The 12,942-nt window shown below is 40.3% G+C and overlaps 2 protein-coding genes across 8 annotated transcripts in view; one reads left to right on the top strand and one right to left on the bottom strand.

The window, feature by feature from the left end:
* Zfyve26 (zinc finger FYVE-type containing 26) overlaps window positions 1–4,522 on the bottom strand; it is a 62,658-nt gene extending 58,136 nt beyond the window's left edge. For 2 of the 3 annotated variants that reach the window (XM_040742837.1, XM_040742839.1), the window contains exons 1-3: window positions 4,418–4,522; window positions 3,690–3,954; window positions 1,814–1,892 (exon numbers count right to left, since the gene is read on the bottom strand). In XM_040742837.1, the coding sequence (XP_040598771.1) occupies window positions 1,814–1,892; window positions 3,690–3,883 (273 nt within the window). In that variant the 5' untranslated portion in view covers window positions 3,884–3,954; window positions 4,418–4,522. Of the gene's footprint in view, window positions 1–1,813; window positions 1,893–3,689; window positions 3,955–4,037; window positions 4,361–4,417 lie in introns of those variants that run through there. The other variant, XM_040742838.1, reaches the window with a different exon arrangement.
* A 968-nt stretch (window positions 4,523–5,490) lies between these two features.
* The window catches only part of Rad51b (RAD51 paralog B), a 536,305-nt gene continuing 528,853 nt past the window's right edge, over window positions 5,491–12,942 (top strand). For all 5 annotated transcript variants that reach the window (XR_005876241.1, XM_013115333.3, XM_021228781.2 and 2 more), the window contains exons 1-4: window positions 5,491–5,555; window positions 6,714–6,829; window positions 8,784–8,892; window positions 10,484–10,597. Coding sequence is in view for 4 of the 5 variants with exons in the window: in XM_013115333.3 (XP_012970787.1) it covers window positions 8,809–8,892; window positions 10,484–10,597 (198 nt within the window). In the remaining variant the exon portion in view is untranslated. The remainder of the gene's footprint in view (window positions 5,556–6,713; window positions 6,830–8,783; window positions 8,893–10,483; window positions 10,598–12,942) is intronic.

The raw sequence follows: 12,942 nt of genomic DNA, 5'->3' as shown, positions 1-12,942 counted from the left end.
ATTTATTAACCAGGCCTGTGTACTATGGCCATGAGGGTTATTTCTAGTTTTCTTCATTTAGTAGTAGCTTATCAGCAAACATCTCTGTAGCTAAACCTTTATACACATGCTTACACATGTAGGCCTAAGCCACTGCAAGATAAAGAGACAGAAGATGAAAGTGAATGAAGAAAAGAAAAGCAGCTTCACTGCTTCACCAGATGATTAAAGGGCAGCTCTTGGCAGGCAGTGGGAAAGCACAAAAGTAAGCAGCTCTGTGTTTTCAGAGCACGAAGTCACAACTGGCTTTGTAGTACTCCAAAGTGCACCTGAAGTCCTGGTCCTTATAAAACAGTTTATAGTTCTCCAAGCAACGAAACTATTCCCGTAACCATTTAAAGAAGCGAATCACCGGGGCTTTAAGCACTACATAATGTTTGATATTGCCAAAACAAGAACAATTCCCTGTCTAGCCTAGGGAGCCAGGGAAGTGAAATCCACCACTTGATGCTGTTGAGCAACCCTCCACAATGAGCAGCTGATGAGGTCACAAGTAAGCAAGAAGCCCTCTTCCCCCCAAGGGGAAAGGTCAGTTAGTTCAACAGACTTCATGTTTGTAATAGGGAGATCCTTAATCAGTAACAAAGGTCCTCTTTCCCCCTCCCTTCCAAGATGCTAGCAAATCTTTCTTTCTTTTCTACTTTATCTCATTTTTGTTGTCTATTTCTCTCTTTAGTACTGACTCATTTATCTTAGGTTTCATTATTTTACAATTTTGCTTCTCTTACTTGATCTTCCTGCTAATGTTTCTGTAATTTCTCTTTGCTAGACACCAGTTAAAAGCCTGTCTAAAAGATACATTTAGGTTGGGCAGTGGTGGTGCACATCTTTGATCCCAGCTCTAGGGAGACAGAGGCAGGTGGATCTCTTGAGTTCAAGGCCAACCTGGTCTACAGAGTGAGTTCCAGGACAGCCTCCAAAGCAATACAGAGAAACCCTGTCTCGTAAAACCACAAAAAAAAAAAAAAAGAAAGAAAGAAAGAAAAAAAGAAAAGCAATAACAAGAAAAAGATACATTTAGATCAGGAATTTTTGGTACAGTTATGGGAGCGACAAATTTACAAAAAATGGAACTAAATATAAAATTAATTCTGATTAGTGAGAACAATAAAAACAAGGACAAATGATGGATATTTAAAAATTGAATTTCTTACTTTGAAGTCCATGTAGGCTAAATATAATATTGAAGTAAAAAATGGACAGGAGTTGGGGTGGGTGAGATCTTGGTTTTGTCTCTAGCATTGCTGGAGTTGTTTCTCTGGAGTCAAAGTAATATATATATATATATATATATATATATATATATATATATATATATATAGAGAGAGAGAGAGAGAGAGAGAGAGAGAGACAGACAGAGACAGAGACAGAGACAGAGACAGAGACAGAGACAGACAGATTCTCATTATGTTGCCCAGGTCAGCACTGAACTCCTGGATTCAAGTGACTTTTTTGTATCAGCTTTTTGAGCAGCTGGGATTACAGGTTTGTACCTCTACAGCCCACCTGTCTTGGCATAGTCACTGAATTCCACAAAGTTCTCTTCAAGAGCAAGACTTTTAGAGATATTTAACCAAATAGTATCACTCCTAATGATATTACATGCTAACATACCAGGGTAAATTAATAAGCAAATCATTTCCACAGTCAATACTGAGAAAGACTACAACCAACCATGAAATAAAGGAAGTAACAAACAGAAGGAAAATCTCCTAACTTCTTCTAAGTTCTCAATTCTGGCCTCAGGAAAAAATTTAAATGTAAACCCACATACTTTTTCTTGGGTCAACCATTTTTCCAGTACAAGAAGCCAGAGCCAGGCTAATCTCTGAGGGGTGATATCTGGCCCGCATCTGAAAAAGAAAAGAAAGAATTAGTAAAGGAGGGGTTTCAAGTAACCCTTTCTCTTTCGTAGTTTGAGAGTTATATTTCAGTTTTCAGTTCAGTCCATTTTAAATCTGAACAGGCAAGTCCTTAAGAGAAATTCTCAATTGCAAATAACACTTCAACAAAACAAACACATAACTTCTAGCTTCCACTCATGCCTGTACCACCTTATCAAATTGTATTTTATCTTCTGAGCTGGAGTGTTGTTAGGCCGGAACTCCAGGACTCAGGTGATCCTCCGCTATTTCAGCCTCCAGAGTGTCTGGAGCTACAAACATAGCCTCACCATACCTGGCTAAGTCTTACTTTTAGAAATACTTGTGCAGAGAAAGTCATAGTCCATTTGAAATATGTGTATACATACATACATGCATACATACATACACTCACACATTATATGCACACATATTCTCTGTTACTCACTGTTTTTGAGACAGGGTCTCATACTGTATACTTCAGCCTGGTCTTGAACTTAGAGCAATCTTCCTGCCTCAGTTGAGAAGCATGGGTTGAACTACCATACCCAGCCCCTAAGTGTACTTTTGAATACCAAAAATGAACAAAATACAAAAGAATAAAGGGAGTTCATAGAAATTCATTTTTAACTATATAGTTATTCATAAACCTTACTTTGAAGTCAGTAATTTGAGCAGTAATAGCCTAGAACCCAAATTTAAGGGGAAAAAAATAACAGAAGAGCAATTTGCCTCTCTGGTCCTTATGTGCTAATCCAAATCCATCCTACAACACCAGTTCAGAACTTAAAGATCTGGGATGGAGAACTGTAGTTACCAAGAGGCAAGAAGGGGTCGTAGTGTAAACATATAGTATAATAGCACGGAGTGAGAGAATTCATGTGTAGCGATACAGTACTTCTGTCTTTATTACAGCGGGGTTACATCAACCCCTGTGTGGGTAAAACTGCCTAGAATTACCAGTAAAAAGCAAATATAGAGTTAAAAATGGTGAAAATCAAGATCTTTACGATAATTAATGTACTAAGGTAAATTTCCTGGTTTTGATGTTTTACTATAGCTCGATGAGATGTTACATCTGGTGGAGCTGGAAAAAGGGGTACCCTTTATTATTTTTTGACTTCTTGTGGTTCTACGATTATTTTAAAATTCAAAGCTTTAAGTTAATGCACTTTCAGTCCTTTGTTAAAGCAACAGCATCATCAATTTTTTTTTTTTTTTTTTTTTTTTTTTGGTTTTTAAAGGCAGGGTTTCTCTGTGACTTGGGAGGCTGCCCTGGAACTAGCTCTTGTAGACCAGGGTGGTCTCAAACTCACAGAGATCCTCCTGCCTCTGCCTCCTGAGTGACATCATCAATCTTACAAGCAAGGGGAGAGGGCAGGTTTGTCTTTTGGGACAAAATTATCATCTATAGATAATAAACAAGGAATGATATCAGGAACCTTTTGGTAGCCAGGCTTAAACTTAGCTCCAGAGAGTATACTAAATGTAAAATATATTCCACAGATAAAACACCAGAACATTGAAATGTGCTCTACTTCTGCTACTCTGTTTTTCAGGGTTTCTCTGTGTAGCTTTGGAGTCTGTCTTGGAACTCGTTCTGTAGACTCACAGAGATTCACTTGTTTCTGCCTCCCGAGTGCTAGGATTAAAGGCGTGTGCCACCATCGCCCAGCTTCTGCAAGTTTTTTTAAGCAAGTAGTTGATTGGGGGCATAAAGACCAGAGTCCAAGTATTGGACCATGTGCCTTCCTCTTGGAGATCCTGGTAAGAAGGGAGATCACTTACCTTAGCAGAACCGGACACTGCACCAGCGACTGTAGTATGTCTTCCACCTTTTTTGGGATATCCCCTTGTCCCTTGTGTAGCTGAGGTACACATGCCTGTGCCAACTCCCAGTCGCCCCTCCGCAGGCACTCACAGAAAAATTCAAAAAGCTGCTCCTCGGTAGCGGTTTCCTCTTTTCCAAATGGGTAACTCATTTTCCCAGCACAGAGTGCAGAGAGTCGTTATGCGGAATGCATTCTCAATTTTCTCGTTCGAGGGGTACCTCCTAGAAACAACATACCAGCTAAGAAACGAAACTGTTTAGATAAACCACCAGCTGCTAGCTCGAAAGGAAAAGGCAGAACTTACTTTTCTAATTATCGTTTTGGGTTTAACTCGACCTGTTACTGTCTCCGTTTGAGAACCGTCTAAGGGGTGGATCCCATCACCTAATGCACACCCCATATATAATAATCTTAGAATTTTTGTTAGCTTGGGACGCAGACACATACATTTACTTCCGCATTCGCTCCTGAACATTTTGTCAGTCGGATTACAAATCTCTAGGTGGGTGCCTTGGTGAGAATAAGTACTCCTTTGGGGTGAGCCTTGTGTTAAGGTAGAGGATTAAAGATCAGGAGATCAATCTGGGACCGAACAGGAGAGCCTGGAGGCTGGGGGGCAGGGATGCTCCCCCTAGCGGGGTCGCGGACAGCACCCTTGCTGTCTTCCCTGCTATTTACACTCACCTGCTCCGGGAGTCAAATACATTTTAGCTTCCAGAGCAGCCATGTTTGAGCCCAGTCAGGTGACAGATTCCATTGCGAAGAGTGGTGGAAGGGGCTGGGATGACGAACGAGAGCGCCACTCCTATTGGCTCACGAGAAGGAAGATGCAAATCAAGTACCAGATTTATTTGAGTCACGTGGCAGCGCCTGATCGCTAGGGAGAAGCTACGGAAGAGTAAATCCGCTAGCTACCGGGCTGAGGACCCTCCCTAATTATGATTGCTCCTCCTTGCAACACCTTCAGTTATGCATTTCGGGGGAGTTGACGCCAGGAATATCTGCTGTGTTCCACAGCCCCACTCCCGTCACTGTCTCATTGCTAACCAATGACAGATGCTGGAGATGTCCACAGGAGTCCCTGATCCTCCTGCATCATTATTCTATCTACTTGGGATATATATCATACTTATATATTATAATTACATATAAAGCAGAAGACCGAGGTGGACACAGGAGTTGCTCAATCGAAAGCAAAGGCTTTTTCACAAATTCAGCAATCAAACCAGTTCTTAAAAGTTTGCTAGTTTTTCTTGCCGCAGCTGCTTCACTATTAAACGAACTTGATTTCCTTTATTTCTTTTTCAACTACTCTCAGTGTTGTTTTCCCAATACATCTTTTAGTTTGAGAAACTTCAGTTAGCTTCATTTTCACCATCCAAGTGTGGTGAAAAGTGTAAAGCAAAACAAACACTAAACTCTTTTTCCAAAACTGTAATAGGCAGATAGCCCACAGTTTCTTCAATCCTCAGCCCTTAGAAGACGCTTCTCTGACCCAGGAAGTAAGTAAAAATGCGATTCAGTAAAGAAATGAATTTCCAGGTAAGGTTTTTCTTGCTTCACACTTATCTTGAGAGGTTCCTTCCCTCGATTTTGATAATTACCACAACGGAGAAATTTAATAGGATTAATCTACTAGGCTGAAAGTATGAACTACAATTCCCAGAATGCAGCGGGGCCAACCCAAGCTTTTTGCCTACTTCTGATTGGATAAATCGCTAGAGTACCGGCCAACCAGCACTCTAGTTGTTGCTGTGCTCGCTTTTCGCGGGTAATTGTGTGAGGGTGGGGGAAAGTTTGAAAGTTCGGTGCTGCTGACCTGGTACTGGAGTTTTCTGAGGGGGGGCAGTTATGGGGAAGCGGGTGTGCTTATCTCGTAGCTTCTCTCCGGGCCTGTGGATGTTGATACCGGGGTGGCGGAGAATCCTGGGTGCCAGTCACGCCCTCTGCTTCCCGTGGGGCTCGTCTCTGGAACCCCGGCTTGAGTCCTGGGGCTTCTGACTTTTTCTGGGGCGGGAGATGCTTGGAAGCTGTGCTGTTTATTAGAGCGCTCTGCATGAGGTTTTTCTACCCCCTTGATGCCTCTCCCTCCGCTTCTGAGCAATTAGGGATCTGGACACTTTTAGGGACTGTCATACTTGTGTTGAAGAGCGTGGAATCTGCAGTCAGATCTCTGGATTCGAATGCGGGTTCCAACCTTGGCTAGTTTGCACGTTTCTCAGCTTAGTGTTTCAGAGTAGTCTTATGTGTAAAACGAAGTAAAAACATTCGAAGCATTTAAAACTAGTATCTGGAGCGTATTAAAAGGCCCAGTAAATAAATGAATCCCCCAAACCCTACAAAACAGCTTTTTTTTTTTGTTACTTCACTATTTTTTATTGAGTGCCTAACATAAGCTGATCTGTGTTGCCATCTCCTCTGTCTCCAAGACAGACGGACAGACAGACAGACACACACGCACACGCACACACACACACACCAGTTAGAAAGAAAGGCATAAGTTATAAAAGCGCACAGATACGATTAAGGAAGATGTAAGTAAGTGGAAAGGGAAGGGCTTTGTGTGTGGAAATGGAAGGCATGTGCATGAATAACCTCACCTAACTTTCTGGATGGTCATGTTAGAAGAATCACATGTTTGTTTATGATGGTTACCCACCTTGAGCATTATGCACCAGCTCTGGAGTGGAAACTAGAATCGTCCTTATTTTATACACGAGGAAAGCAGTGCTCTGGGAAATGAAGTAACTTTGCCAGGAAGGCAAATCTGATAGAGGCTTGCAATCTGATGTTTGAGTGAGAGCTAAGTAAGGGACACCTTGTTCAAAAAAAATGTTTTTTTTTTTTTAAATTGTGACCCTAAAAGTTTGGAAGTTGTGTGATCTGATGGTCCCACAAAACGTTTTAAGCAATGAAACTGACTTTTAAGGAAGCTACTTCTAGTAGGATTGTGATGTTCAGCCTATGTTTTTTCTTTCAGGCCAATTGGAGACTTCTCCCTGTCTGCTCCTGCAGCAACTACAACCTTGCAAGCAGACTCAGCTTATACCTGCATAGTTGTAGTTATTTGAGTGTATCTCTCTCCATCTTTCAGCTGTAAGTATGAAAAAGAGAGGAAATGAGTTTAAAGGGGTTTATACCCTTGAGCTCAGCAGAGTATATGCTTAAGAAATATTGGTGAAAGAAACAAATGGAGAATATTATATATGGAGAATTTATATTATGTTATATTTGGGAGAGTAGGGAAGTAACTCGAAACTATAAGCAGTAGTGAGGGCAAGTGAGGGGTGTGGTACTATTAGATTAGAGTAGTTATTGCTAAGGTTTTTGCAATTTTGTGTTATAGGTGTTTTTTGTTTTTATTTGATGGCTTGAACTTACTCATTAAGTGATGTTATTGGCTAGAACTACCTTGTCTGAAATGCAGTAGGTAATAGAATAGCAGATAAATGTTTCTTGGTAAATTTTCTTTTCTTTTTGGTTTTTGGAGACAGGGTTTCTCTGTAACTTTGCAGCCTGTTCTAGAACTCGCTGTGTAGACCAGGCTGGCTTCAAACTCACAGAGATCCACCTGCCTCTGCGCCCCCCAGTTCTGGGATTAAAGACATGCACCACCACTGCCTGGCCTGGTAAATTTTCTCTTAAGGAAACAAATCAGCCTAACATATTCCCATTGACTGAAATAAAGGGAATGTGTTTTGTTTTTGTGGGGAGAGAGGGAAGTAGGAGATGGGGGATGCAGGGAGAGAGAAAGGAGGGAATTTAATGTAATGTAGATAATTTAAGTGTTAAACAGTATTGGGCTAGTGCTGGTAGTAGATATCTTAATTCTTGTGTATAGATTTGTTCTTTGATGTATAATTGTTGTTATTACTTCATTCTATGAAATGATGAGTTCCTATTCAGATGATACTTTGCCATATCAATGAGATACACAGCCTCTTCTTTCCATGCATTAATATAGAGATTGCAACAGTTCTAGCTCCCCAAAGACAAGTATTTCATGAGTGTCACTTAGCAAGGTACAAGAAGAACAGAATTTAATTCTAAATGGGATAGTAAACAGCTAGTATAACAAAGAATACTTTCATTGCTAACACTTATAATAGTAAAGTCTCATTTGATTGTGATTAGCTCTGACTTAGAAAAAGCAAGGGGTAAATAAGGTTTGTGGTCCTACAACAGCAGTAGTTAAGAGGACAGGTCTCAGTGTCAAACTGCCTTGACGGAATTCTGAATCTGCTAGTGATTTTTTTCTCATAACAGTAGGATAGCTGACATTTCAGAGTACATTTCTTATATGTAAAAAGAAAATCTACTTTCATTATACTCTATTGCAAATATTGTATATAGCTTTGTAGCATGGTTGGTATGTAGCAATGTCTATTTATTCTTGTTACAGTTCAATGCTGAATTGCTATTTGAAAATGCACCTAGATTTCATAACCAAATGAAATTTGTAAATGATGATCAGTATTTTAGGATAGTTATAAGTGATGGCTAGTCTTGGTAGTCAGCTTGACACTTGGCATTCCTGAGAAGAGGGAACCTCAGTTGAGGAATTGCCTCCATCAGATGGGCCTGTGGGCATTATCTGTGGGACAATGATTGTTAATTGATGGAGGAGGGCTCAACTCACTTGTGAGAGGTCCTACTCCTGAGCTAGAGTGCCTGGTCAGCCAGCAGGGGAATCAAGCCAGTAAGCAGCTTTCCTCTGTGGTCTCAGCTTCTGTTTCTGTTTCAAGTTCTTACCTTGAGTTCCTGCCATGGCTTCCCTTAACAATGGAATATAATTTGTAACCAAATTATATTCCTCCCAAATTGCTTTTGGTCAGTCTTTTATCACAGCAACAAAAGGCAAACTAGACTACAATGTAAATAGTAAGTAGTGTCAAAGCATTGTATGGATGCATTTTCTGAGGTTGCCTGGTCAATAAGCCAGTGTCTCTCCTACTTTTATTAGTAATTTTTCCATGTTTTCTTTTGTACATAGTATATTTAGTATAGTCTGTCCACTATCATTTTTATTACTTTCTGATTTTTTTTTTAGATTCTTCTTTGGGAGATCTGGAAACATGAGCAACAAGAAACTAAGACGAGTGGGTTTCTCACAAGAGCTGTGTGACCGTTTGAGCAGACATCAGATCGTTAATTGTCAGGTGAAAATTTATGTACTTTTAGATAAATTTTATGTTCAAAGTAATTTTAGGTTTACCTTAATAGCTGTTAAATGTGGGTTATGAAGATTTAGGGTTGTAGGGGCTGAGGGAAATGACAGAGTCAGAAGTCTCATGCAAACATGAGAACCTAAGCTGGAATCCCCAACACTGTCATAAAAAGCCTGGCCTGGCAGTGCACATCTGAACTCCCAGCTCCAGGGAGGGAGAGACAACAGGATCCCTGGGGCTTGCCAAGTAGCCAATCTAGCCACATTGTGACCTCCAAGTCTGTCTCAGAGGTCAGATCTTAAAGAGTGACTAAAGGAGACATCCAATATAAACTTCTCACCTCCACATGCCTAGACAAAAATAAAAATTAAAACTTAGATGTAAAAAATAAGTTAAATAATGGTGCTTCCTGTAAATAAATTGTTTAGGTTGCATTTGCAGCTGGAATTTTATTTATTGAAGTCCAATATTTTTGTATGATGAGAATGGTCATGGCATAAGGAAGTATGTCTGTGCCATTTATTTGTGGTTCCTAAGAAGTTTAATTTTTTTTATTATTACTTGAGAAAAATGACTTAAATGAGATTATAGTGAGGATGATTTGACCTAGGAGAGACATTAATAATTTAGGATTATTATTATGATTTACTAATGTAAATTAGTATTGACCCAGTCCAGCAGTAAATTTTTAGTACTGGCTTGATAAATGTATACGACAGAAGTTGCTTTTATTTTTTTCTTTTTCAGATTCTGCATCTTTAAGTACCATAATGAAGAAAATCCCTCTTAGGAGGATAGATTAGGGCTAAAGCTTTATGTTAGGATTTTTGTCTTTAATGAACATATAATTTTGGGGATATCTTTATTTATTCTATTAATACATTTCATAATCATGTTTATGCTTTAATTTTTTTTTGAGACAAGGTTCTCTGTAGCTTTGGAGACTGTCCTGGATCTCACTCTGTAGACTATGCTGGCCTCAAACTCACAGAAACCTACCTGCCTCTGCCTCCCAAGTGCTGGGATTAAAGGTGTATGCCACCAATGCCAGCTTTAAATGGCTTAAAAAGTATGAATTAAACATTTTACTCTGTATTCTGAATTAAGCAGTAAACATCCCATGCTCTCATTTGATAAATACTTTGCTCTGAGTTAACTTTTAGCCTAGAAAACACTTTTTAACCTGATTCTTTTTGGCCATGTATTTGGACCCAAACTCAAATGCAGTGCTCATAAAAACTTGAACTGGGTGGTTCTGTTTGTGGCGTTGCTTGGTGTATCTTCTGGGACATGCCAGGTGTACTGTAATAGAGTATAAGACTGCCTCGCATCTCGGGGTTAAGGCATGTGTAGGGTGTAGCTCAGTATATTCATTACAGTAGAATGTAAGAAGCATAAATCTTATATCTGCAGTAAATTTAACTTTTGTCTAGAGATGAACAGTAATAACTGAAAGTTTCTTTTTGTTTTATATTTTCTTACCTTTTAAATTAAAAAAGCCCATGATGAAAATTTCTTTTTAATTCCTATATCTTTGTTACATATATATGTTAAATATTTATTTTTACTCTTTTTCTTTTAGGACTTTTTAGGTCTATCCCCACTGGAACTTATGAAAGTGACTGGCCTGAGTTATGGAGGTGTCCATGAGCTTCTGTATATGGTCAGCAGGGCCTGTGCCCCACAGATGCAAACAGTACGTATAGCTTAACAAGGGGCATTGAGGTCAGGACAGCTCCCCAGTGTGAATAGGGGAGACAGGCAAAGACATTAAGGATGGGGTGGGGCAGGGAAACATCTGACCATTGGGATGGCAGATGCACAGGCTCTGTGCAAAGGATGCTTGCTCAGTGATGAGCTTAGGCTGTGCCAGTGGAACACAGTGAAGAAGAGAGTTGAGAAGATGCAGCCAGAGAGAGAAGCAGGAGGCAGAATGGGGTCTTGCAGACCATGCTAAGGATTTTGGACTTTATTCTAAAAGTAGTAAATCATAAAAGGGGACAGTTGGTGCATTTGAAGAAGATAGGTCTTGAATGCACATTGAAAACAAGCAAGAAAATATTCAGAGTCTACTGAAATACCTGTTACTGTGTTCTGGAAATAGTAACGAGTTATCAGTGTGATATTGTAGCAGAGGCTGGAGTACTGATCCCTGTGAGAACAACTAAAGGGAGAGAATTATTAGGAAAAAGGCTTAGTCTCACTGAAGAGAGACTTAAAATGAAAGATTAAAACCGAAAATAAAGAAAAGAAAGAAGGAAAGTGATGGCCCCTGGTGCTTAGTCCTCCAGTATAACACCATTTCACCTCTTCCTGGTTGCCACCACTCATGGCAACTTAGATTCAGCATAATCACAGGTGAAGTGTCTGCATGCCATGCAGACGCTTTGCATGTCTGATTGTATAATGGCTAAAATTGAGAAGCTGGGATTGGTATATCAAGTGGCTCTAAAGGTCACAGAGGATCCACAGTTTGGGCAGTTGCCTTGTCCACAAAAGAACCTTTGTAGGTGGCGGTTTAGTATAGAGTAACTTGGTCCAGGTGTTTCACTATGGCCATGGCTGCCGTGGCCTTAAGTGATGAATCTGGTGGCTCCTTGCAGTGCTTGTCATTATGTTAGATGAGTATAGAGCCACTTGATTTAATTCTTGCCAGGTCAAGCCCCTCTGCTTTCCTAGACTGTTTCTCTGTTGCCAGTTTGTGCAGCTTGCTGGAGCTCTTTTGTTCTGTTATAAAACAAGAGTGTGCTTAAATTCATTTACTTTCTGATGGTGTTTTGAAAATAAAAAAAATTGTCATGTTAAAATTTGTTGTGCAGCATTCCTGAGTACTCTGTTTTTATCCCCACTCTGTTACTCTTCCAGAACTACCATTTTCATCCTTTGAAATGGTTGTAGTAGCTTCCTGACATGTGTCTTAGCTTCCAGTGTTATCCATCTTTAAGCTATTCTTCTAAGCCAGCGGTTCTCAACCTTCCTAATGACGTGACCCTTTAATACAGTTACTCATGTTGTAGGGACCCCCAACCACAAAATTATTTTGTTGATCCTTCATAACTGTAATTTTGCTACTTTATGAGTTGTACTGTAAATATCTGTGTTTCCTGATGATGTTAGAGGGTTGTGACACACAAGTTGAGAACCTCTGTTCTAAGCCAACCTCAGCATCTCCTCAAAATGGTAATTTGTGGGGTTGGAGAGATGACTCAGCAATTAAGGACACTGGTTGCTCTTCCAGAGGACCCAGGTTTAATTCCTAGTATCCTCATGGCAGCTCACACCATGACTACAGTTCCGGAGGATCCAATGCCTTCTTCTGGCACACAGACAGGCACGCAGACAAAACACCCATATACACAAAACAAAAATTAAACACAAATATGTTAATTTGTTATATTTACCACAATGGGGGGATTTAAAGAAGAGCAAGTTGCCTCACAGTCTGGCTCAGAGTATCTAGGGGAGAGTCCCTTCTTGACTCTTCCAGTTGCTGAAGAATGTGGGCATTCCTGGTCTTGTGGCCACTCCCCCTTTGCTCTGTCTTCACATCATTGTCTTCTGTTGAAGCTGCCTTTGCCTGTCTTAGGAGAATACTTTTGTTGGCATTTGTGGTCCACACACATAATCCAGGATTACCTCCTCATCACAAGGCCTTTGAGTTATTCACATCTGCAGAGACCTCTCTCCAAATACAGTAACATTCACAGACATGCCCTAGGGATTTGGTGTGCATATCTTTTAGGGGCCGTTTCTCATCCATATCTCCAGCTTCCTTCAAACTGCTTCATGAATCAACCTGAGTTTGAAATGATCACATGGCCATGGTGCCTCTGCCCCAGAGCTCCTGGTGTGAGGCTCCTGCTTGCTCCTCCAGCCTTGTCACACGCTGCACTGCTGTCACAGCCTATTCTTCAGCCATCCTAAGTGAACTCTGTTTTATTACTTGTGGTCTGCTTCTTCTCCACTTCTTGGTCTTTCTGTGTGCACCCTCACCTCTTTGGTAGGAATGTTCACATTCCTTTTGCTTATCCAACAATGGAA

The sequence above is a fragment of the Mesocricetus auratus genome, unplaced genomic scaffold (genome assembly GCF_017639785.1).
Source record: "Mesocricetus auratus isolate SY011 unplaced genomic scaffold, BCM_Maur_2.0 Super-Scaffold_15014, whole genome shotgun sequence".
Classification (NCBI taxonomy): Eukaryota; Metazoa; Chordata; class Mammalia; order Rodentia; family Cricetidae; genus Mesocricetus; species Mesocricetus auratus.
This window is presented reverse-complemented; position numbering and strand designations above follow the sequence as displayed.